The sequence below is a fragment of the Telopea speciosissima genome, chromosome 7 (assembly GCF_018873765.1).
Source record: "Telopea speciosissima isolate NSW1024214 ecotype Mountain lineage chromosome 7, Tspe_v1, whole genome shotgun sequence".
Taxonomy (NCBI): domain Eukaryota; kingdom Viridiplantae; phylum Streptophyta; class Magnoliopsida; order Proteales; family Proteaceae; genus Telopea; species Telopea speciosissima.
Genome location: NC_057922.1, coordinates 2,450,422 through 2,476,864, shown reverse-complemented (window position 1 = coordinate 2,476,864; position 26,443 = coordinate 2,450,422). Strand labels below are relative to the sequence as shown.

Genomic DNA, 26,443 nt, shown 5'->3' with positions numbered 1-26,443 from the left:
AGTTGTGATTTTGATCGATGTTTTATGTCCTACACTGCAGTTTGTTGGGGGAGGGGGGGGTGTGTGAGGGGTGGGGGGAGGAGAACTAAGGTTATTTATGATGGGAGCTGATGCATCTCCAATGACCAGCTGCTTTTTCCCCATACAATCATTTGGATGGGTCTAAGGATAACATTGAAGTGAATGAGTGAGATGTACATGAAGAAAGTTAATATGAACTGTGGTATGAAATCACAAGAAAAATTAGGAGATTGAGGGATCCAAAATAGAGAAAGAATGGCCAAAGCTTACTGAAATATAAATTTGATAACCTAGGGAATTACTAATTGGGCAAAGTATACCTGGTTAGCCTGACCAGGTAAGCAGAAATCTGCCACATAGTTTGCCAGATGGGGCCCAAATCTTCTTTCTTCATAGTTAGACCCCTCCGGTCTAGTTATAAGACAATGGTTGGAATTACAATACTATTTCTATTCTACCATATGGAAATATTCTGTGGATCATCAGGGGGAACTTAATCTTGACGACACCGTGAAGTGATATTTTTCCCTTTCTAATTTTCTAAATTATTTTCACACGATTGATTAAACTTACAGTAATGAAAATTCGACAAATCTGCGAGAACACTAATTTTCACAAGTATTTGCAGTCACATCATGTATGGGTGAGCCCCAACCATTTTCTCCCTCCTCAAACCCCCAATTCTAAGGTTCGTAACCTGGGTTTCTCATACACCCAAATTATTACTTGGGCATACTCGGAAACCCTCTCCCTTATCAAGTATAAGAAAAATTTTAGATTAAGATTTGCATGGTCAAAGATCCAATACGTGATGGCCCTATAATGAATATGGCTTTGAAACTTCACAAATTGCCAATCCCCCCCCCCCCCCCCACGTGGAAATTCCACCATAGTAAAAAAAGATTTTTTTTTCGGTTTAAGAAAATCAACTAAATAGTGAATCATATAATTAAGATACCACACAAAATTTGACATATAAATGACCCAATGGGTATTAATATCCCTAATGGTAAAGAAGCCTTTTACTGTGCTTTTCACTATTCTATGCCCAAAATTTTTACCATAATTTGAGGGGAGTAAAATATCTCCACTTCTCCTACCAAACAAAGTCAAAGAATCTAGCCTTCCTTGAGTTGAATCCAATCCTGTTCCATATTTTTTACATCAAAACTAGCCAGAAAGAAATCAAATTGAAACCCCATTCAAATTGAAACCCCATGCATTTCTTCCAATCATTTTTGAAATTCACAGTTCATCAGATTGTTTCCGCATCAAGCATCAAATATATTATCTTATATTCAAATCCATAATCCAATACAATCCAAGCAGCATGACATCAATATAGCAATAAAACCCTTAGGTCTAAATATTTATCTCCAATGTCTTACAAGGGAAGTGTTCCTCCAATAGAGCTTCTCTATTTATCTATCTTTGTCTTAAAATGAACAAAGTCCATCAGTAGTAAGGCCTGAAACGCATTGGCCTTCTAAACCTGGGAACCTTCCTGCAATTGATATGCCATAAAAAGTGAGATGAAAGAAACAAGACACCCTTTACCAAAAAAAAAAAAATTGGAGCGAAGGGAGGGGGGAGGGGGGGAGGGGCACGAATGTAAATGCCCCACAGCTCGAGTTTCCTCTGACCAGGAGTGGTGTCAACTGCCAACACACTGTTGGCTAATAGTGTCACCTAGGGCAAGTATCCAGGCATCAGTTATTAGTAATACCAATGACCCACAATGCCATAGTATTTAGAAGCCTGCACAAGATTTCGCAACACCTCCAGGCCACAGCATACCATGTTCACAGGAAATCCCAATTGAATCCTTCATGATACAAGAAGCAGAAAGAAATTTGTTTGAGCAACCAGAATCATACCCATATCCATAAGGGGAGTAAGCATATGGGGGTACATAAGGCCGCCTGAATCGGTACCCCATGTATGCGTTGAAACGCCTTGGGCGGAACTGCTTCATTCCAGGAACGTTGGTTCGTTTGGCCAAGACCTGCACAAATATCAAAGTTTGGTCAGGTAACATTAGGGAAACTAATAACCAAAAAACTATGTGGGGACATGTTTGCAAGAAGATATCAGGTGACGAAGTACAGAAGATCCAAGAATCTTCTTTGTGTAATGAGTATGCCCAGAACGACTTAGTCCCACACATCATCACAGCTGATGAATGCATGGGCATGAACAGGTGGCCAATTTAAAGTCACTTATTTGGACAGAGCCTAGGTTGGCCACGTCATCCACAGGGGATACAAGATTGTCTAGCAAGGGAACACAATAACACATACACTCACAAGATTTAACCAACCTTCAATTGGCGACCATGTAATTCTGATTCATTGAGAAGGAGAGCCTCTTGGACAGCTTCTACTTCAAGAAATTCAACATAAGCAAAACCCTTCGGCTGACCATACTTATCAGTCAAAATAGTGACTCTGTTCACTGTCCCACAGGATTGGAAATGCTGCTGAACTTCCTCTGGGGTGCATGCATAATCCACCTGCAAAAATGATTTGATTCATGGGTTTAAATCACAAAATACTACATATGCCTAGTAGTCAGTCAGCCAAGCAAAACAGCAGAAGATAACTATACAGATGCCTACAAGAAACAAATCAGAGGTAAACAAACTTAGCAGCAGCAAAATAAATGGTCAATGCAGTGGCGGGAGCCTAGTGCACTGGGTACACCCCCCTTTTTATAGATTACACAATCCCCCTATCATCAGCCATCAAGTAGTTTTCAAATAACAACCTTCCAACCGTTTTTCTGTGTCTTTAAGAAGCCAAAAATAAAATAAAGGGCTAAGATTTTCCAATGTGAATCCAGGGTACCTTGTGTATGTGTGGATCCTTTTCAAAGTGCCAACTAAGTTGGCATGATGACAAGTAGGCCAAAGTGGCTAGGTACACCATCCACAGAACCAGTGCAGGTACAAAGTTAAACTTCTAGCAGAAGCTAGGAGCATGATACATGAAATTTCTTCGGAGAAAAAAATAAAACTAATGCAGTGTAAATAATCTATTATTTTCATCTTTAAGCTCCAATTGGTCGGGGAGAAAGAGAGAGAGTTAAACAGCAGCTATACTCAACTAATAACTTTAAGAAATCTAAATAATTAAGGCATGCCAAAAAGGCAATGTGATGCCTAGTTATGACACATGACGAATTGAAATAGTACCCTCTCCATTAAACGGGAATTATCTATCAAAAAACAAAGACTAAAAATGATAATATAACTTGCAGGCTACCAAATATTGGATAAAGTTGTAAATGGAACTAAATTAGATTGATTTAAAAGGTTAAATTATTTTATAGAATACATGACTACATTTGGAGGGCAAGATCAACAGATTTTGGGTTTAGGACTTGGCAAAGAAAGCCACCAGTCGCCTTGGATGGTTGGTTCTCAAGGAGCACCTTGTCACCTAGGCAATTCTTGACAACATGTATACAGATGAAATCTCCATTACTCATTCAAATATTTGAATTTAAAATGAGTACTAGCAGAGACATGAGGTCCTCCTTTCTCCTAGGTTTTTCTACTTGTTAGGTTTTCCAGCTTTAAGTTTAGGGTTTGACAGTGATCAAGACTTCATCTTTGTTCCCTAAGTATCTAACCCTTTTAATACATTAAGCATGTTGTCAGCAGTTTGTTTGAAACATATAACAGATAATGACACATCAATTAAGGAACGAACACATAATATAAAAGATCTAAAAATACTCAAAAAAACATTATATATAGCATCCATCTTCTGGGCTGTAACCGGACAAAAATTAAAACTAGGAACATGCCTAGACCTAGGAGTTCCCTAGGATCACCCCACCTATGCCTATGTCACCTAGATCAGCCACCTAGCTATCCATAGGCAATGGCCTGAAAACACTAAATGTGAGGCATCATTCCAAAGCTCTGTACACATTTGTTTCTTATTTGCTATGAAGCTAAGTTAGTTCTGGTGACCAGACCCCAATAGTTTGCAAGCAGGGCCAGAGAAACTCAAAAAAAGCAAAAGAAATAGTGCACTCACATACTCTATTCCCCCCCCCCCCAACCCCACAAAAAAGAAAAAAGAATTTTTCCACCCTTAAACTCTCCTAATATGTTCACTCATGTGATGGCCAATGTATTTCCTCCGATTTCACTACATTTGGAAAGGGGGGGGGGGGGAGGTTAAATTTTTACCATATAACATCAGTTTTTCAGGCCACCTAATGATTTAGACCTGGGAAGGTCCAATTGCACTGAAGCAATTAGTGATGCTGCCTAACTAGCAGTTTTGATAGAGGTTTGAAATGACAATTAACCAGTCAACAATTTAAAATATCCGTCATGGTCATTATAAACTGTTCTTTACCCCATGCATTGCGTTGTTGCTGGATATATAAAGCTCAACCTATGAGAAGTTGAGTGGCAATGCATTTTTTTTTTTGTTCACTAACCTACTAGGGACAGCATGCCGGACTTCAATATGCATCTTTGGCACAAGGTTGCCTAGATAACCGTTAATGTAAGAGAACATATGTACACTAAACCAGAGGGAGTTTCAATGATGACTTGTAAGTTACGGATGGCCTGTAACAACATGGGGGAAAAGACTCTTTTTACAGATTGTAAGAAAGGATAAGACTCTTTTTTACAGATCATCAGAAAGGATAAGGACTGAAATTCCATTTAGAAAATCCATCTGCTAGAAAGCCTAAAGGGTATTTATATTCCTGGAATAAGAATATCTTGTAGCTCCTGGCAGAAAGCAAACAAATTGAGGATGGAAGAGGGCACAATTGCAAGTTGCAACAACTCCTAATTACATCTTATGCATCAGTTGAGCATGATAGTTGAAAAGTATGCTTCATTCCTAGCTTTGTGTTGCTTCTGGTGGCACAGGCAAGAATGGCATAGAAGTGTCTGTCCAAAATGTCACGAAATGATTAAATGAGGAGAAGAATTCTGCCCCTAAACAAGACATTTTTTCATTAGTAATAGAACTCATGTAACAACTACAATGACTTAGGTTTGCAGAAAGCAACCATAATTACTTTGAATTTGATGATTAATTTTTTTGTTTTAAATCATAAAAACCATTTTCGAAGATTACTATCTCATCAGAAACTTCTCCAATTATCAGATGATTCCCAGCCATACAATTTGGACACCTCAGATTGCTTTACTCTCCATAATCCAAAACCACGATCTTCGGGCTGGCAGAGAATATAATATGGAAAATGACTAACTCACACGCTTCTAAAATGACAACTAATATTTGAGCTACCTTATGAGAGAAAAATAAAATAACTTTTCAAGCATTTAGAACCAATTAATCTTTAGTAAAAAAGGTCGGAAAAATATAAAAGCAAAATCAACAGCCAGATTCCTTGTTATAGGACAGTCAGTACATTTTCCAAAATTATGGATGTCTCCACCATGAATTGGGTGAGTTACATGACAAACAAGAGATCAAGGTCATAAGGAAGAGTTTGAATATCCCTCACCATTGGCTGCAATGTAACTAGATACTTTGCAGGCACTATCCACTGCCACCACCAGCAAATAGCCCATGATTCATCTTTGGCTTCCAAACTACCTCAATAAATTTAGTCCTCTTACCGGAGTGGTTTCGAGTTCAAAACACTTGATTCTCGTCAATTCTTCAATCATATCACCTTCAAGCTGGAATGTCATTGGAATAACACACAGAAATCTCCTATCTCCTTTCCTTTCTTGCCTTCTTTTTTCCCCATATCGAACTGGTTTATATTTGGCTTTAAAACATTTTTTTGCTTTTCTTTTTTTTTCCCCCATTCAATATATCCTCCTTTTTTTCTTTTTTCTCAAAGGATATTGCAATTCTCTTTTTAGGGGCTACATTGTAGGATTTTTCCTTCATTGTCTTAAGGTTTTTTTTTTCCTTTCTAACTATTCTTTTTCTTTTGTCGCCCTCTTTTGTTACTTTTCATACATGCAACTATCTTCTGTTCCTTTCCTTTTCTAATTCAGACATATTTTAATACAAGAAAAACTTCCATCCACACAAATATTTGGTAGCAAATCCAGCTTATCAGAGGACTCGAATAATGCAGAATGACCCTGCGATCATTCAGACATAAAGTCAAAACCATGACTCCAGGGTTGAAAAGTAACCAAAATTATTACAAACATTGAAACAATGAAAAGAGAGAAAAGATCCTTCACATAGGAAACAAAATTCAGATAATAAAGAACTTTAAAAAGCAATGAAGGAAATTACAAAAAGCAAAATGAAGGAAGCCAATCACTGGAATAACAAAAATAAATAAATTTCTTTATAGCCAAGACGCAATAAATTTAGAAAAAAATATAAAAAACTGTACCCAATATAATTAATTAATATATTTTTTTTCCTACAGGCAGGTTAAGGATGGAATTTCAAAGAGGAGGTGGATCAGCATACCCAACATTATTGTCAATCGACAATAGAACACCTAATAAGTTAATAAACCCACCACAACCCAATAGATAAAGAGGGAGAAAAATAGCACACTATATTAACTCTAGCCAACTAATCTGATATATTAATGAATTTATTCAGTTAAAATGATTCGCAATTCAGATCATCCCACATTGGACTTGATAGCATTTCCCCATAGTAAAATTCGCACATTTTTCTCTGATTAACATAAGAACTTTGAATGCCTTTGTTTCTTTTATATGTACTGTGAATTCCACCAAACTAAAGTATTTGCTTCTCCTCCTTTTTTTTCCTTGTTCTTTTCTTTTTTTACATACTTGTTAACAATGTAATTAAGGGTAGAGGGGAAGTCATCTTAGTTATTCATCTGCAAAAAAAAAAGAACAAAGCCAGCCAAGAAATTGCACATTCATGTTAGCTTGAGCAAAGTAGAAAAAGAAAGATATACCCTCAAAACCACCGATTAGACTTGGATCACTTGGAGCCACCACTGGATCAACTAAGAAACCAATAACACACCATTCATGCAATCAATGCTTATTTTCAAATTGGATACCACCTCAAGCCTTTGAAGGTATCCCCAACACCAAGTAAACCTCTCACCAATCTCGCTTGCATTCAGGCAAATCCAACCCCCCCCCCCCCGGGACCATCCAGCCTGGGAAAAAATAAGACTCCAATTGTGCGGAGTGAGAAGGAAGCACTAGGGACAGCCGACAGGATCAGATGAATACCTGCACTCTTGTTTATTTAAAAGGATTTATTGATTAAGAAAATGAAATGCATAAAATATAAAACCCCAAATGGCCAAATAGGTGCCCAACCAACCAGAGACAAAAATTCCTAATGCCTCAGCACCCCCATTTGTATAAGGCCAAATTCTGCCAAACATGTGCAAGAATTCTCTTCCTGCCCCTCTATAGCCAAAGTCTGCCAATGAGTTTCTGGGACTTGGTTAGGTGACGACATGTTTCTCCAACCACACAAGGATCTGGCTGTTCTGATCAGATTGGAAAATCTCCATGGGAACTCCGTCACCCAGGATCCAACTTATGACCAGTGCGCAACCCTTCAGATCCCACCAAGGACGAGCTCCCTCTGATGAGATCTCGGGTTCCTAAACCCTTAAATCTGGATTGGTATGGACCCACAGGTAACAAATAACTCAATTCTAAAGAACAGTGGCAATTCCATAAATTTCAGAACAATTTAGGATTTAATTGAAAGGAATAATCTTGAGATAAGATAGTATCTTTCTCTTTCCTGATGATCTTGATTCCAAGAATCACATCAGCTTCTCCCATATCTTTTGTATCGAATTTACTCAATTTAGACATCAAGAGTTTCTCACATAATTAAATTATTGATTAAAAATACTAAATTTTTTAAATACTTATATTCTAATTGTGAGTATATTTTACCCTTGGGGCAGAATTATAATTAAATTTTGTGAAGAAGGCTTTTCTGGAATTTTAGAGGAAGAGGGAAATAAAACAAAACAAATATCAGAAGAGGAGAGGTTATGCGTATTTTAACTAGATGCTGTCCTTTGTAATTAAGAAGAATACTTCCTTAGGCTGAAAATAACTCAACCGTATGGACTCCTATGAGTCTGAAACTTTGTATGAAGGTCATTGACCTACCAGATTAAAGAAGTAAGCAACCAAATACTGGCTCAAAAACCAGGATAGAATTTTCTGAAATCACCCCTGGTGGTAAACTCAATACCAGCCCTGTTTGCAGGTATGTTTCTCAGCACTACGATGTTCTCTGGGACTCAAAATGGGAAGGATAAGTAGAGCCCCTAGGAGTATAACTAACACATGAAATCTCCGGCAGAAAAGAGAATTGATAAGAGTTTGATTCAAATCTCTAGAACTGTCACTACCGCCAGAAACAGAGGATCGCAGTAGATGATAGACTGAATAATCAACAGTAGGGAGAAGATATAAATAATGAAATAAAGAACGAGAAGAAAAATAAGAGAAAATTAGAAGAAAGGATAGTTGGGAAGATCACAACTGAAGAAAAGAATCAGTTCTAGAGTTGAGCAGAGAAGGAAGACGATACAATCGCACAACAGCAACACACAGCAGTGTATGAATCTCCCCAAAAAAAAAAAAAATCTAATTCCAACCATAATCATTGGTTACATGTGTGTATATAAAGAGAATAAAAAAGATTCTTAAACAAAAACTAAATTTGAAATAATACGACTCCATACTCTTTCCTACGACTCCCATCAACAAAAATAATAAAAATAGCCCTAAGCAACCATGCACAGGTACCTCACATATTTGACAATCTTCAATATTTCCTGCCATGGCACAATGAAAAATAGATGGTCCCATGATTTCCAAGGAATAGCTGAAAAAATTTCACTGATCAGAGTCAACAATTCCCCAAAAGACCAGCTACAAATGGGTGGACAGGCTCTCTCCCATCACCAGAAAAGTAACAAAGAGAACCCACGGGTGGCAAGATCAAACTGATCCATACCCTATAATTTCAGCTGTTTTTGTTTAAGGTGAACATCAACTCTGGTACCCAATTCCAAATTTCAAGCTCAATGAGGAAGCAATAAAATACCTTTCGAAACCAAACAACACCACCAATCAAATGTCAGAAAGAGCAAACACTCGAGTTCAAAAACAGCATGACAATCTAAAGGAAGCACACAGACCAAAAGTTGAGGCAAAATATTTTAAAGTAGAATAATGCTTCAAATGTCAGAGTAGAAAGGATCAAGATGGATTTATATATATATATATATATACTTAAGATAGGTGGGCAAAAATTAAACAAATAGGCCATATCCTCAAAGAACCACAACAAACTAAAAAGATACACAGCTTTTTTCATATGGTCGTTTAAGATTAAATAGGGGTCTCCCGCATAATCAGCACTTTTTGCATACTACCAAGCATCATATTATGCAAAATATTAAATTGCAGATTGGAAGGATTGTGAAACTCACATTACCAACAAACACTGATCGAGAATCTGCCTCCTCCTTACTTGCCTGAGTTGCAGCTACACTTGCAGGATCTATACACATGATGCAGTGGTTGCATTTTAGAAGATGAACAAGTAAAACACAAACACACACACACAAAGTTGCACAAAAGTGAATTTAGAAGCTTTTTGCTGTCGAAATAATACAACCAATCACACAACATGAATATTTTCCTATAATAATTAGCCTCAGTCTGAAAATAGATTGAAATGAATGTTGTATGGCAAAGATACCGAAAACTTATCATAAATCTCAAGAATTATCTTTTGTTTAAAATAAGACCACGTAAACATCAATAAAATGCATAGTTCCTTCAAATAGAAGTTAAAATATTTAATAGTTTTCTAGTAAAGGTATTAACATGGCTCCGAAAATCATCCAATCCCAATAGGATCTTCAAACCAATCCAGCATTATCACACAATGGATCAATCTGATTTGTGTTTTAAAAACAATGAATCGAACAAGCCACTACAGGATAAACATTGTCCTATCGCTCACAAGTCTCCATCCCATAGGAGTCCATGTATTATTCAAGTACGAACTGGACATTCGAAAACATAGTTGTCACGGTTTCTAGGCGACACCAACAAGGTGCCTAGGTGATGCATTGACCAATGTTAAAAAAATGCATAATTTCAAAGATACAGAAAAATTAATATCCAGTTTAGACCTATTCCGTATTACTTAAAATTTGTTTATCGATTTAAATAATATGCAAACACATTAGAAAAATATTTATGTCAATTTTTTCCAATGTATTTTTCAATGATCATCCCAAGAAATATTCTAACGTATCCCACATCAGTTTCTTTATTATGGTACACAAATTACAATTATGCTTCTTCCTAATATATTGTTTATTAACTGTTTCAGAAGACTTTAAAAAAGAATTATACATTGCATGTATGCCGATTACTTGATTGTCTTAGTTCAGCAAACAAAGCATGTAGCTCCTACATGATGCAATCTAACATTGTCCTGATCAATCATGGACCACCTTGTTGCCTAGGCCATGCTGACAGAACACCTCAATAACATTGTCCTGATCAATCATTGGATGGAATCAAGATTGGTTGGGACTGACTGACCTGGAGGCTTGAAACCTTAACTGATGCCTTCAATCATGACTAAAAAATAAGAACATATACTCTATTATTCCTAGCTGAAACAATCCTGTCAAATTTCCTTGTTACCAACAGTTATAACATGTCATAGAAAAAAATTTCCTTGTTTTGGCCTCAATTTACTCCACGGGGTATAGACAAGATTCTGCGGCTACATACAAGGTCTAATGCATAAGCGACACAAACAGAGAAGGAATCCTTTGAAAATTTCAAGCATAAAACTCAAATTATTTTTTTTACATTATTTTGCACCACTCTTTCCTCTCTCCTCCCTCATCACCTGGTGGAGGGCCAGCGAGAAAAGGGGAAGATATCTGAGAAGGAACTCAGAGTTACAGGGGAGGAAGGGAAGTTCCACGACCACAGTCGCACACACACGCCACAGCATGCTCAAATCAACTTCTTTTCATTCTAATTTGTTACAAGGTATAAATAAAAAAAAATCAAAAGATTCCTAATTGAAATGTAAAACTGAAACTAATAAAACTAACTTACACCCAAACACTATCTCTCTATCTCCTATTCCTACGTTAACCCATTCTAAACAAATATGAGAAAATAAAAGAAATAAAAGACTACAAATTGAACCCAAATAAACAGCTAAATCACTACTAATCCTTATTAGACCAAAAACCCAGGTGGGCCAGTTTCCAAACCCATTCGATTGTTACTGCATCAATTCTCCTCCTCTGAAAAGAACTCAACTTCGTAGAATTTGTATTAGGACCAAGGAGGTCATCTAAGTCAACATGTTGGAGGAGTTATCCTGCTACCTTCTTGAGCTTAATGTTGGGGAGATCTTTAGTAGGAAGAAACTTCATCTCTTTGTTGTTGTGCTTGAAAGAATAGGCATTCGCATACCCACAATGTTATGCCTTCTTATCAAATAGCCACGGTCGACCAAGAGGAATATGACACACCTTCATAGGGAGGACGTCACATTGTATTGTATCCATGAACTCACTAATAGAGTATGTGAGCAAACACTTATCATTAATCTTGAAATTGGTGTTGTTCACCTATGCAACATTATAGGGATTTAGATGTGGCTCTGTCTGTAATCTAAGCTTACGAACAACGTCTTCAGAAATGACATTAGGGTCCAACTACATTGCATTGCCAGAATCCATGTTGTATATTTGAAACAGGTTGACCTCCTTTTTTAATAAAAATTTCCAAATGATATTGGGTTGTCCGGGATTCGAACCCGGAACTAGTCGGATGGAGTAGATAATTTCCTTTTTGAAATAAGAAAAAAATCCCTTCAGCTTGCTCCATAAACTGAACTTGCTGCCCAAGTAGTTCGATTAGTTTCGCCGTATCCTATAAAAATTGCCCAGTTTTCAAAAATTCTTATCTGGATGGAAATCCAGAAAATTCGAAGTTAGAAATACTTAAAGAAGATGAAGATAAAGACAATTTCTGGATTTCCATTTTTCATTTATATTTTTATTTATATATATATATATATATATATATATATATATATATATATATATATATATATATATATTATATATATATATATATATTATTATTATTTTTAATTTTAAAGTAAAAAAATGAACATAGTGCAACTACCCTCATCAATCACCAAGCTGCATAATTGGTAATTGCACTTCACCACGGTCTAGAAAATACTGTTACGGCGCCAATCTTCATCCTCAAAGACCTTGTGAGTGGTCAAAATAAGACAAAGAACATTAAAAAGGTTCTCTCTCCCCATCACTGTCATGTCATTGAACTCACCTGGTTCACGCTCTGCCTCTAAATTAACTGTCTCAAGAGTTGGTTGCTCTTCCAGGGCAAAAGGTATAAAAGAGTCCTTATCAATGTAAGCTACCAAACCGTTGGGACACTGAGCAATAAAATGTATATACCCCTTGCATGTAAAACACTGAATGGCAAGCTTTGGCAGCATGGACGAGCCACTTGCTTATGACTTGTTGAATAATTTTACCTGGGGGCAAGACTGTTGCTAATTGGAACTAACACCCCTAGGAATCTTCTAAGTGTACCCATTCGACTTTCTTCTACCCGAATATGCCACCTAAACAACATCCTACATCGTAGGCACTCAATTGGATGCTAGTGCAGCACGATCTGAGGATGCAATCCATTGTGGAACTATGCCACCAATACCTCCTCATCCCACTCAAAATAGATCAAGTGGCTAAATAGTAAAACCTGGTTACATACTCCTCAACTGTCATGCTTTTCTGTCTCAGCTGTGCAAACCCAAGGAACATGCATTGCTTGAAGCGGTAGGCAAGAATCTCCGGCTCATGGCTTCACTCATCTCAGCTCATGTAGTGACTAACACAATGCCTCAAGTCCAATTCTGTTGTTGGTGCTTGATCCACCAAACCCAAGTTGTGCCCTTCAGTTTAGCCTCTGCAAATAAGATCTTTTTGGCCTCAATCAAACCGTTCCATCTGAAAAATATCTCCAAACTATGAACCCAGTCAAGATACTGCTCTGGGTAGTAATCCCTATTAATCGAGGATGTCCGGCTTCGCTCCTATTTTAGCTCCATGAAAAGGATCATCATATCAACCAGCTCCATATGGTTGTGGTGGTGGTGGTGTATGATGCGGCGATGGTGGTGGTGGTGTAACATGAGACAGGCCTTGTGGGACATAGTTAGAAGAATCCCCAAACTGCATGGGACTCTTTTCCTTATATAAAGCCACCAGTCGGTCTATGGAAGCTTGCAAAGATACCATTGTAGTCTGGATGGAACTGACAGTTACTGTGAGGGTATCAACACGTTTAATGAGGGTTTCAATTTTATAGGAGTTAAACTATTGGAGAACCTCACTATTGACCATCGTGGCAGGATATGATTAGTATCTCCAAAATGGTCGCAATGTCGAGGTTCGAAAACCCAATTCGGAATTACTATGGGGCCCACACAAAGAGTAGAAAGCTCAAATCAAAGTGTAATGGCCAAAAAAAAAAAAAAATCAAAGTTTATAATAGAATGACAAGGCCATAAATAATGAGAATCTTAAGTAATTAATAAAAGTATGGGATAGAAATGGATAAAGAGTAGGGGTAGACTTGGAATAAAATAAAAATAAAGGATAGAAAGGGATAAAGGAGAAAGGAGGGGGCAGTTTAGGAAACAGAAGAAGAAAGTAAAGAGAGAAATATATATCGAGAAGAGGGGAGGAAGGAGGTCGTCTCCTACCTCAAGACGTAATCAGAAAAACTAGAGGAAACCAAGTATCTTTCGGAGAGGAAATCTCGCATTTGGGAATTCCAGTTGACTTAGGATTTCAAGAGCAAGTTCCCAACTGCAAATCCTGCCAACCCATCCCTTCACAGATTCAATGATCAGCAAAAGACAGCGAGAGAAAGTTCTGAAATCAGCAGGGGCGGTACTCCAGAAATAAACCCTGGTTGAAGAGATCGATCTTTCAACTGAAGCTGGTGAGACTCTGGGGTTTGAAATGCAAACAGTGACCACGTGAACCAAGTACAATCGATTCGACTTCCCACCTTTCAAACTCTCTTCTTTTTCACTGGCAGAAACCTAAGAGGAACTAGAATAATCTCCCAGCAGATCATGGTTTTGTGATTATAAGGCTTAGGAGATGAAGAAGTAGATGAGAAAATTACAAATAGCAGGGAAGAAGGGAAAACAAGGAGACAGACTGATAGGTCATACCTTAGCAAAGGGAAGAGAGAGATTAATAGCAGGAAGATGGAGGGACTTCGGCTCTGATACCAAATTGGTGGAGGGCCAGTGATAGAAGGGGAAGATATCTGAGAAGTGAGACGGAACTCAGAGTTGCATGGGAGGAAGGGAAGTTCCACGACCTCAATCACACATACATGCCAGTATGCCACAGCATGCTCAAATCAATTTCTTTTCATTATAATCTGTCTATCCAATGATGGTTACAAGGTATAAATAAGAGAAAACCAAGAGACTCCTAATTGGAATGTAAAACTGAAACTAACTTGCACCCAAACTCTATCTCTCTATCTCCTATTCCGACATAACCCATTCAAAACAAAAAATGAGAAAATAAAATACTACAAATTAAACCCAAATAAACAACTAAATCACCGCCCAGCCCTTATTATACCAAAAACCTGGGTTGGACAGGTTCCGTCTGAGTTTGAGATTCCAAACCTGGTCATGCTGGACCAACCATTCGATTGCTAGTGCATACGACCATTGGATCACTTCTACCTTCTCAAGTTTTGTTACACTCGTATCACCAAAATGAATAATATGCTACTCCTAGTCTAATGCAGCCATCTAACAACTAAGGCAAGCGGTAGTTGATCTTCATTCCAGTTCAACACGTGGATTTTTCAAATTCTTATTTATATACGAGTTTTTTGAAAGTTGCTTAACATTAACAGGGGTATTTTGGTCCAGCAGTTTCTCTTTCTTTTTCCCTAACATTCATAGTGGCCATCAAGGACGATATGGAGGACTAAGACTTGCAGCAAATTGTGCTAAAGGAACGAGCAGAATAGGCTAGAGATTGCAAGCATTGAGGTTTAATAGTTTTCACCTGATCTCTCCAATTGTAACAAGCATAAGAATATGTAAACGAATTTGCAGAAGTTAATTGTATTACAATGAACAATTTCTGCATGTTCCACGCAGTGCCGTAAAATCAATATTCATTTCTTAACCCCCACCCCCAACACCCCCCCCCCTAAGAACCCTAATCAATGCAAAATAGTAAGAGTTCCCGTCCAAATTTCATAAAACCGTTCTTAAGTTCAATGGTATAAAACGATATTTAGTAAAGAAAGCAAGCAAGCCGAATATAGATTTATCCGCCCCAGCGACCATGACCGCTCCCTCCCTAAGAAATAGTGTCCGATAGAACATAATCCCACAAGCCAAAAACTGCCAGCAGAAATCTACAGGGAATATCGTTGAAAAAACACAACATCTAAACCATCCAAACATCAATCAACAAACTAAAAGAAAATCAAAGGAAAATACAAACCAACCTTGGACAGCACCCATTTCCTTCTCGACTTTAGCCTGCATTTCACGAAGAGCAGCCGCTTCCTCCTCCATCTCCTTCAATCGTTTCTTCATCTCATCCAGCTCCTGCAACTTCACAAAAAAATTCAACCAGTCAGGCTAGGTTGGGTAGGGTATGATAGGGCTTCTAGACCTAAAATCTGATCGACTTATTAGGGCTCGAGTAGATATCTGGGGCACTACCTTGACGGCATCTTCATCGGCCCTGCCCATCTCAACATCAACATTATTAGCCTCCATATCCCCTTCCATCTCCCCCTCATCAGGGATGTCTCCCCCATACACCTCATGCTCCTCCTCGTCCATCTCTCTCTCCCTTTCTCGTTGTGGAACTGCACTGCAATTCTGTCCAAAAAACTCAAAACCCCTCGTACTTGCAAGAGACGCGATACAGAGTACCTTACTCATTAAATAGCAGAGGTGTATCATCGCACGGCCAAGCATTTACCGATTACTTAATCCCAACCATTGAATATGCAGAAGAATTACTGACCCCAGCGGCGTACGAGCTAAACAATGTAGAGGACTAAAATTACGTAGGGGTAGAAAAATCATTTCATGTGAGGAAAGAGAGAGGCAGAGGGAAAGAGGTTTCTCAAAAAAAAAATCCTCACTATTTGCCATTTGGCAGTACATGGATTAACCAATGTGGCATAAGATCTCACAAACATCAAAATGGCATCTTTTACAATTTTAGTTATTGTATTCATTTTAAGTCGAAATTGTACCAATAAGATGTTTGTTTGGTTTCCTTTCACAAGGAGTCAAGGACTAACCCGTGTAGGCAAATAGTGAAGTACTATACTTCATTAGGCACACTGACATAGAAGAAAACCCTTTCTCAAAATCTAAAATGGATCATTTGAACATTATAGGGATTCATGTCTTTGGAGAAGTCCTAACCCTGTGAAAAAATGCCTAGCGCACTTGGTAGCATGTGGGGTGTGAAAATCCATCACTATCAGGAGGTCTTTTTGTACTTTTATTATATGCATTTTTCATTTGATGGCATTTGATAAATTTACTAAAACTTTGAATCAGAATTTGAGTAATTTTCTTACTATAGACTAAATTTTGAACATTAAGATGTACGTGGGTCCTCTATCACATTGGCTAACCCATGTATTGCCAAGTGCCAAATAGTAAAGTGTTATACTTCACTAGACATAGTGGCGCCTAGAAGGACACAATAGATAAAAATATGAACTGTCATTTGATTATTATTATTTTATTTTTTAACATAAAGGGTGCAATTTATTCTGCGCATATTGGTGAATAAGAATATCTTCATCCCAAGGTCGTGGCAATCCGATGAGACTCTAAGAATAGTGTGCAAGTGCACTTCGAGAATTCATCTAGTAAGAGGTAGAGGTCATTATTACATTCTAACCATGAGTTTCTTTTCATTGATGCAGAAAAACTTTCCCTTAACATAAATACCCCTTATGGTACAATCTATCAGTCCTATGTCCCTCTATGTATTTTCTTAAATTTTTTTTTTAAATTGAGATAGAAAAATGCCCATTCTCAATCATGTCCCTCTTGGTATTTCCCATTTTTTGAAGGACCGAGTTTCCCGAACCCACATTCAAGGGAGACCGATGGAGATGGTGACCATAGGATATAGGGGAACAATGGGGGTATTATCAACATCATATTATAGAAGGGCAGAATATTTTTCCTGGAAAACTCCTTTTTTGAAGGTTAATAAAGGAAACCCAATCCTCTCTCTCACCACCCTTTCAATTGCCTAAATGCCTATTAGCTGTTGCTGGCTTTACACAGCCAAGGCTCCTCCATCTCATTGACAAGGACTGCAGAGGTTACACAAATAAAAGTCTTCTAACCTCAAATATGAGATCTGTCAAGTGAGACAAGTTCAGAGGTAACTTCTGTTAATGTGGTCTATAATGGTCTTTTGAATTAGAAGTAGCATGTACCTCATTCAACCCCCTCTGTTACATATCTTGAACAGCAATGCCCATTTAAAGGAAAGATGAAAAAGCACAGGAAAGTTGTATGGATAAATTGCTGTAGGTTAATGACTAATGAATACAAGTATGCTTCAAGATAAATTAATGTATTTCGTGCTTAACAACGATTTAATGAGGTTATGCTCAACATAAATAACAAAAGAGTATAGAACAATTATAGTTTTCCTTCATGGGGAAGGGGTTCTCCATGATCTGAATCTTCTAAGTGGGAGAGAGCAATACTGATGGACATGATAATGGGCTTAACATTTTCAACAGCTTTTACAGTAAGAAAGAACATGAGACGATATAGAAGCACCATTCCAAACAAGATAGCAAGATCAACCCACTTGGAGTAATCCATCTCTACTTGCCATATTTCTCTCAAAATTTCTTCCCCAGTGATAGTGGATGCTCCTGCCAGTTGATTATTTGGGAATGTTAAACCTTCAAGTTCATTTTTATAGAAGCCTTGGTAAGCATACTTATGAAAGGCAATATAATACATTGGGTATCTCCAAAAAGGTTTGGGGAGATCGTTAGGCAACCGAAAGAAACCAGCATCGAGTATCATCAATCCTTGAATTCCAGAGCCTATTACAAGTCCCAGTAGAAAATTTGGCACAATGCTTGCAACAGCCATCATTAAGCTTTCAACCAACATGGTGCAGACAAATAGCATCAAAACAAAGTATATGAAGTGTTCAAATCCCCGTTGAAGGCCGACAAGATAGTAAACTATTGTTCCAGGAAGTAAAGAGTTCAGAAGCAAGTAAGGAATGGAAGAGAGTGTGTTGGCAATAACAAATGCAGCAATACCATAATGCCCATTTAGTCTTTCATGTTCAAAAATCTGCATTTAAAGAGAATTTTTTTTTGTTGGGGGGGGGGGGGGGGGAGTGGGGAGAAAGGGAGGAAACAGAGTTAGAGGAATGCAATATTTGAGTCTCTATAATGCTGATGATATATCCAATATTTCAGATAATTTTTTGTTATGATTTTATAAACAAGTTGAGTATTAAAATTAGTATCTCTTATTCGATCATGAGATGTCTGTGGATATTATGGAGATTAACTCACCTTCATGTCCTCGACAAAAGATGGGAATCCACCAACAGACATAAATGTCATGAGTGAAGCTACAAACATGAGCATCGAACCCCTAGCCTGGAAATTTGAGAATTACTTGATGGTTAGATATAGTGCAACCATGCTTCCATGACTCATTAATCTTGTGATGATGAACAATTTTCCATATTTTTACTTTTGTTAGGGGTTGGTATATAAAGTTCTGTCTTTGCATACATTACCTGAATTGAGGCAGAGCTGGCACTGGCACCAACATTGTAAAAGATATTTCCTAGGCATAAACACAAAGTGATGTTGGTTGCAAATCGCAGCCAATAGTAGCCTAGATCACGATACATGTTCACAAAGGATCTTCTTGTAAGAACAATGTACTGGGTAAGGAAGCTAGCTTGGCTGCCCTTCTTCTCCAATGATGCTCCCTCCTACAAAGGAAAATGGTCTACTAGGTTTCTCCTCCAAGCAGAGGCCAAATTATCTTGAAAATATTTAATGTAGAAGATGAAAGCAGCTTACCTTTTCACACAATTCAGCTACTTGTTTTAGAACTTGTTGATAGGTTTCAGATAACTTGTATGACTGCATAAGAATATCAATAGTTTCATCTGCAATTTTGATCTTGCCACCAAAGCCTTGTTTAGTGTCCTAATAACAATAATCAAAATGTTAAAATATATGACGCGTTTTTATTAGCTAAGATAATAGAAACTGGTGAGAATTGATATAATACACATTACCTCATCAAAATCTTTATTGATCATTCTAAGGTAGTGATCAGATTCGTTCCTCCTAGTTGGGCATGGGAAGCCATTCAATACAAAGAACTGCATTTGGAACTAAGAATGTTGTTAGTCATACCATGTCTCTACAAAGGCATGATCTGCTCTTGTGATTTTTCTTATGCCTTTTCCATCCAAACAATTTTAAGGCAAGTACCAGTTAAATTTCAACAATCAAAAAAATTACCTCATTTGCTGTATAGGCAGCACCAAAGTAAATTGTTTTACCATAGGAGAGAAGACAGAGATTGTGGAAAAGCTCAAAGACTTCATTGCTAGGTTGATGGATAGACACGATTATAGTCTTTCCATATTTTTCAGCAAGGTTTACTATTCTGTTCATGACATGATAAGATGCTGCACTGTCAAGCCCACTTGTTGGTTCATCTAGGAAGAGAAGCTTAGGATGTGTCAAGATCTCAATGCAAATGCTTACTCTCCTCTTTTGCCCACCGCTAATCCCTTTGGTTCCCCATCCCCCTATCCTTGTATTGATGGCATCTTGTAAGCCCATTTCCCTTATAGTCATCTCTGCTCTCTCCTTCTTCTCCAATCTTGACATCATGTCAGGTAGTTGGAGCTGAGCTGAGTGGTATACTGCTTCACCAACTGTTAATGTCGTCGTTAGGATATTGTCTTGAGTCACATAAGCCTAAGCAAATGGAAAAGGGAATGGGCAGTGTTGCAATGAGAAATCTTTATAAATTTCAGAATACATTGTATGAATTTGAGGTTGAATGCAAACATATACATCATAAGAAGTAATGAAATGCACACAACCTCACATTAGTTAAAGCCTGGGAGCTTGGGTGTTTTCATAAACCAGTTGGATTCTTCTAGCTAATAGTTAGAGCTTTTAGGTTGAAATTTAACATGGCATTAAAACACCAAGCCTGTTATATGGTACCTACACATCCCCTACGGTGACACGTTAGGGGACATCGGTTAAGTCTGAGACCTTGGGTGTCTTCATGATCAAAGGAACACATAAGGGACATTTTGGCAGTAGGGGTCAACTAATTTTTGGCTTTTATAAGACTTGAAAGGATCTCTATTTCTCACCGAAGTTCCAAATGCTAGAGTCTGTTTTCGACCATTGACAAGCACATTTCCAGATTGCCTTGTATTTGTACCTAGTCTCCCTGCAATGCAAGCTTTGTCAGAATATTTTCTCATGAAGTTCTATAGCACTAATTAAGTACTACAAGAAAAGATAACCAAACACTATATAACTGGGGGAAAAAGATATTCAAACTAGTCTTGTAGGAAATGGTAAAACAGTAGTTACATGAAAAGAAGATAATTTTTTGGTCAGGAGTTGAGACATGTACAGGGGTAACTCCTCTTGCTACTGAAGGGATAAGAAAAGATACTATTATAAGTGTGCTGAACTAATACAAAATTGTACAGCAGGTCCACAAAGGCTTCCTCAATGGAAAGTGTACCCCTGTATGAGGGCTCAAATTGGTGCACAATTGCAGCCTAAGGCCTGGCAACTGAAAAGTGAAAATGGGATTTAATCCAAAGTCCTTTGTAACTATCTTGTAGAGTGTAGACTTGAGCACTGGGAGGCATTTTTCTGGGGCTCTGTTTGTTTCAATGGAAAATATATACGGCTTACTTTAAAAGCAAAAAAAAAAAAAAAAAAACAGAGTAAAGAAAGGTAAAAATATCACAAAATGCCTGTCCACCCAAGGTAGGCTACATAGGCAGTTATAATTTAGCCACATGGAGGATCCTTGTGGCCAATACAAACCATTGGTTGGATAGATCATCCTTTTGGTCATGTCAATGTCAAATTTAATAATGAATAAAATGAAAAGAAGAAAAAAAAATTCCTTGATAATGAATGAATTGAAGTAAATGAAAGTTTTTTTTTTAGCCTACCTATCTAACTGCCCAATAGGATTTTAACTACAGATACAATCAGAGAGAGGGAGGAAAGTGGGTTGAGGGGGGGGGGGGGGTTAGGGATGGGAAGGATGGGAAAGAGATGTCTTATTGGCACAAGGTGAAGATAGGAGAGTCAAACCCGTGACTTCTTGGGAGCTTACACTCTACCAGCAAAGCATCAACCGACTGAGCAAGCAATTGTCTAAATGAAAGTGAGTGAGTGCAAAATAGTCAAAAATGTTTTCATGGGTAAAGAAGCAATAGGAAATATTGTATGACTCCATATTTTTTTTTGGCCTTGTTGGTTGATATTTTACTTGAAAAATAATTCTTTCATTTTGATCTTTGAGAACCAATGAAACAATTTAACCTCCCAACTTCTTTATGAACCAATGAAATAATTCTTAATATTGTTGTTCTAACATGTAATAATTGTTACTCATATCACTGTATATCAATTTTACTTCAAGTCAAACACTTCATTGAAAAGTTTTTTTGTTTTAACCAATGACTTCACTTAACTTTAGTATCAAAAGAACAAACTAATTCAGCTTGTGAATTTTGGACTCACAAATATATCTAATGGACTCTTAAATTGAGTTTTGAAAATTGAACTACCCCCACCACTACTACTACTCAGTAAACTTGAAAAGACAATGGAGTTCACCTGCCAAAGCATTTAGAAGAGTGGACTTGCCGCAACCAGAAGGACCCATGATGGCCAAGACCTCGCCGGGCTGGGTATATCCTGTGAGCCCTTGAAGGATTGATCTGCACCCACTTCTTCCCATTGAAACTGTCACCCAAAGATCCTCCCATGTCAAGAAGACACCATCTCCTCTCATTTCTGAACTAATCACATGTACATCAGAATTTGCTTCTTCTTCTTTCAGTACTGTAACAGTAGTACTTTCCAGTTCTGCTGAATGCTTAATTTTTGGGCCAAAGCTATCCATCTCCAACCCACCATCTTTCACCCTTATCATGTGTTCATGGCAAAGTGATCTTTCTGGGGTTGGTCTTGTGCTGCAACTTGAGACATCAACTGGTGAAGTCATTCTCTATTTGACTTAAAATCTCTATAGAATTTGGTTTGGCTGCCCCCATGGCAACTAAACTAGCAAAGCTAGTACTTAAATACAGACATGGCTTGAAATAGTTCTTTTACTAAAATACCCTTTGGATGTTTTCCCCTGTCCATGCAATGCATGCAAAAGATCGATAGAGGTGATAAGAAAGGGCTTCTTGGCTTATTACCCATAAAGGTAGAGAGGTTCCTTGTATTTACACATATGTGGGGCTGCATGAAACTACTGGCAGCCTTTTCTATGTACTAGTTTTTGTTTTCTTTGAAAGAAAGAAAGACAAATTTTCATTAACACCAAAGAAAATACTACACGCAAAATGCCATAAAGGTGATAGATAAACACTGAAATTTACAACCTCTCACATTCTTCTTTCTTTGACTACCTTTGTTGAAGTTCAGTGTAGCAAATCTGCAATCTGTACAGGAAGAGAGTTTTCATTGGACACCTTTTAAAATAAGAGAGCCAGTAACTTATATAATTGGTCTCTAGTGAGTCACAGGAGAAGATAAGGGGTTGGGACCCAATTTTAAGACAATCGAATCCCATTGATAAGACATCAATAAGCTTGTAATATCTCATTGACAGCTTTCATATATTACTGAATTTGAACCTCACCCTAATGCAGTGTAAATGAATAGTCAAAATTCGTTTTTATATCTGTTTAGCGTTATCCGAGTCTGTCCGAAAGCTAAACGAATTTGGATACGGATAGGCCATAGTTATCTGAAAAACTATATTTACATGTAAATGGATAAAATATTCAATCTATATCCGTGTCTGTATCGGTTTAGCACTATCCAAATTCGTCCAAAAGGTAATCGGATGCGGATGCAGATATAGTACTATCCAAATCAAATCCGATCCGTTTACATCCCTACCTAGGATCTACTCTCTTCTTTTTCTTTTAAGAAACCACCTAGCGGCTTCTTGAAGGTATCCATTTGTTTTTTTTTTTTTGTGGAAAATATTTTATAAGAAGGCGAAAGGCTGTGCACCATGCACGGTTGAGCACCTACAGGTGGGATGGGACAATAGGATCTGAAATGACGAAAAGCCCCCTATTTGACGCATTGTAAACTTCTCCCTCTTATGTGGTCCTGGATTCCCATTGTAAGATTTTTATTTATTTATTAATTTAATTGTTGTTAAGAAAAGAAGTTATCACGGTTTCCGCTTTAAAAAGTATCATAAGTGAATCTTGGATGCTTAGTAGGGGTATTACAATAACTTTATTCAATAAAAGAAGTATTAAATGTTTTTTTTTTAATGATGGATGAATGACCCCAAACCATGATATGTTCCATTTTTGGTCGACAAATCAGAAAACTTTTTTCCTTCTTTATTGAGAGATTGTATAATGAATTAAAAAAAAAAATTACATATAAAATCATGAATAAGAAAAACAAAATATCTTATTAAAATTAAGATAAATTACATGTCATCCTCTGGTTTTTGAAAATACTTAAATTACCCCCTGTATTAGATCCCAATATGACAAATTAGTCCTTACCGTTAGTTTTATGCTGTTAAGTGATGATGTTAGCCAGTTAAATAAATTCAAATCCCTAAACTACCTTTGACATCCAAATATAGATTTTGAAAGGTAGTATTGTAAATTTAATTCTAATGTTTTAGTACAAGGGTAAAATAGTCATTTCACACCAATAATTAACAACAGACTAACACCGTTATTATAAAGGGGGATGGATGAGCATTTTTTAAAACCAAGGAGTGATTTGAATTTCGTTTGAAAACCAAGGGAGTGACATGTAATTTACCTTTAAAATTAAATAATAAAATTGGAGAACAACTTCCAATTTGTCTAGATGTTGATTTACAAAAATAAGTGACGGTACCTTGTCAATAATATGATAGGCCTCCATAGCAAGCACTTCCCCATCATAAGGTTTGGTTTATTTTACGTAATCACTCATGTTTGTAAATACTTCACTATCATCTGCAATCTGAAAAATTAAAATAATACAATAAATAAGAAATGAAAATAAATAAATTTTATAATAAAATTTTCATTAATTTTTTGTTTCTATTTTTACCCTTTTCGTATCGATCCATTGATATGGCATTGGTCAGGAATCGGTATTGATCCTCCTGATACTGACACGAATCGCCCGATTTTAGGCAGGATAAAGCCGTGAAGGAATCTCTTTAGCTTCCAAGGGCCCATTTAATATTTTATTTCCTTGAAATACGGGTTGTCAGACACGTGTCAAACGAGATACCAGATTCGATAAGTCTTCCACTTTGAAATGTCTAAGGCCTATCTCACTCAGTTCCACCATGCGGGCTTTGTCACAATTAGGCCCAGGAGGCCAGGAGGCCCATCCTAGATGGCTAGATTCTTTAGGAAAGAAAAATGGCTTAGAAGTAGAAAGGCTGTGGACCACAAGTGTCATTAAAGTCAAAAGAACACTACCCGTAATTTTCCACTGTGCTTTCATTGAGATTTGAACTCAAGATCTCCCGCTTACTAAACGGGTGCTCTAACCAACTGAGCTATGAAAGCATAAGGAGAAACGTCGCCTGAGAGATTCGAACTCTCGCGGGAAACCCCATGTACTTAGCAGGCACACGCCTTAACCACTCGGCCAAAGCGACGCTTATGAACAAAATGTAGATGAGAGAGCTCAAATTTCCAACCCAAAAGTTTTCATGATTTATACCCACCCGACCGGCCCTGATCCAGATATCCATTTTATTAACAAAAATTAACTTGTGCGGTTGGATCACTGCACGGTCTGCACCTAGGGTGTCAATTGGTTTCGATTTTGGTCAGATTTTGGGGTCAAAATGGATAAATTTAAAATCAAACCAATAAGAGAAGATTTGGTTTCCCCGACCCAAAAAAAAAGAGAGAAAATTTGGTTTCGATTGATATGGTCTGGGCCGGCTATTTTAAAAAATCCAAATCAATCACCTACCATCCCTCGTAATGGTGCATATTCACTCATGCATGCCTATGCATCCAAATTTTTAGTGGTATTTTTTTATTTTTCAATGTTTTATTTTACTCCGTTTGGATTGAAACTTTTTTTTTTTTTTTTGGTAAAGTTTGGATTGAAACTTGACATGTGATCAAAGGGCCACTTGTTCACAAAATTTCCACTTCACCTATTTTTGCCACTTAGCAAAAAGAAATGCTCATAAAAAACACTCTTGGAATTCTATCAAGAAAAACATTGACAAATTGATTCTTGGCAAAAAAATTTGTACACGACCGTGCATGGGCACCATGATCATGTTTGCAACCATTGAATGGGAATGAAGGATCGTATATTATACACAATCATGCTCATCCAATGATTGAAAATACGACCATGCAACATGCTCTACCATCACAACTGATGCAGTGAAAGTCTTCCGCTTTGAAATGTCTAAGCCCCATCTCACTCAGGTCCACCACGCGGGCTTTGTCACAATTAGGCCCATGAAACTAGGAGGCCCATCCTAGATGGCTAGATTCCTTAGGAAAGGAAAATAACTTACAAGTAGAAATACCGGTCCCAATGGATTTGGACCATGTGTCACTAAAGTCAAAAGAACACTGACTTTTTTTTTTTTTGGGTTATCTTCCTCTTTTATTACATAAGAAATAGGAGTGTCAATTGGTGGCTTCGATTTTGATCGGGTTTTGGGGTCAGAATGGGTGAATTCAAAATCAAACCAATAAGAGAAGATTTGATTTTGATCGATTTTGGTCTGATTTGGGTTCAATTTATTTTAATTTTCTCTTATCAGGTTGCTATCGGTTACATATAAGGTTCGATTCAGTTTAAGTTTAATTTGCCATTGTAAATATATAATTATGGGGGGAAAACATTTTTTATGGTTTCGGGTTGATATGGGTTCCATAATACCTCAAACCGAAACCAGCACGATAAGATTAGATTGATTTTTTTGCAAGTTTTGATTGGTTTGAACGGTTTGGTGTAGACTTGATGGGTGTGCATTTTTTT

The 26,443-nt window shown here is 37.3% G+C and overlaps 2 protein-coding genes and 2 non-coding genes across 8 annotated transcripts; all 4 read right to left on the bottom strand.

The window, feature by feature from the left end:
• Window positions 1–1,292: 1,292 nt before the first annotated feature.
• On the bottom strand, window positions 1,293–16,036 carry LOC122668156 (polyadenylate-binding protein 2). Of its 3 annotated transcripts, none has more exons than XM_043864748.1 (6): window positions 15,834–16,036; window positions 15,614–15,716; window positions 9,463–9,533; window positions 2,342–2,533; window positions 1,899–2,026; window positions 1,293–1,525 (listed from the first exon to the last, which is right to left on the bottom strand). In XM_043864748.1, the coding sequence occupies exons 1-6, from the start codon at window positions 15,954–15,956 to the stop codon at window positions 1,477–1,479; spliced, it is 666 nt and encodes a 221-aa protein (XP_043720683.1). In that variant the 5' UTR covers window positions 15,957–16,036; the 3' UTR covers window positions 1,293–1,476. The 3 variants fall into 3 exon arrangements, with proteins under 3 accessions (XP_043720683.1, XP_043720682.1, XP_043720684.1); XM_043864747.1 differs by having other exon boundaries at window positions 15,614–15,722; window positions 15,834–16,034; XM_043864749.1 differs by lacking the exons at window positions 9,463–9,533; window positions 15,614–15,716; window positions 15,834–16,036 and adding an exon at window positions 5,530–5,773.
• Window positions 16,037–17,747: 1,711 nt separating this feature from the next.
• On the bottom strand, window positions 17,748–22,479 carry LOC122668155 (ABC transporter G family member 1-like). 3 transcript variants are annotated; one of them, XM_043864746.1, is made up of 9 exons: window positions 22,333–22,479; window positions 22,049–22,221; window positions 20,551–20,630; window positions 19,676–20,140; window positions 19,447–19,533; window positions 19,226–19,354; window positions 18,934–19,134; window positions 18,704–18,790; window positions 17,748–18,476 (listed from the first exon to the last, which is right to left on the bottom strand). In XM_043864746.1, exons 1-9 carry the CDS (start codon window positions 22,437–22,439, stop codon window positions 17,799–17,801), a joined length of 2,007 nt encoding a protein of 668 aa, XP_043720681.1. In that variant the 5' UTR covers window positions 22,440–22,479; the 3' UTR covers window positions 17,748–17,798. The 3 variants fall into 3 exon arrangements, with proteins under 3 accessions (XP_043720681.1, XP_043720679.1, XP_043720680.1); XM_043864744.1 differs by having other exon boundaries at window positions 22,049–22,479; XM_043864745.1 differs by having other exon boundaries at window positions 19,226–19,327; window positions 22,049–22,479.
• A 2,440-nt stretch (window positions 22,480–24,919) lies between these two features.
• Window positions 24,920–24,993, bottom strand: TRNAT-AGU. The gene has a single exon. It is a non-coding gene; the product is annotated as a tRNA-Thr (tRNA).
• Window positions 24,994–25,004: 11 nt separating this feature from the next.
• Window positions 25,005–25,085, bottom strand: TRNAS-GCU. The gene has a single exon. It is a non-coding gene; the product is annotated as a tRNA-Ser (tRNA).
• Between the last annotated feature and the right edge of the window lie 1,358 nt (window positions 25,086–26,443).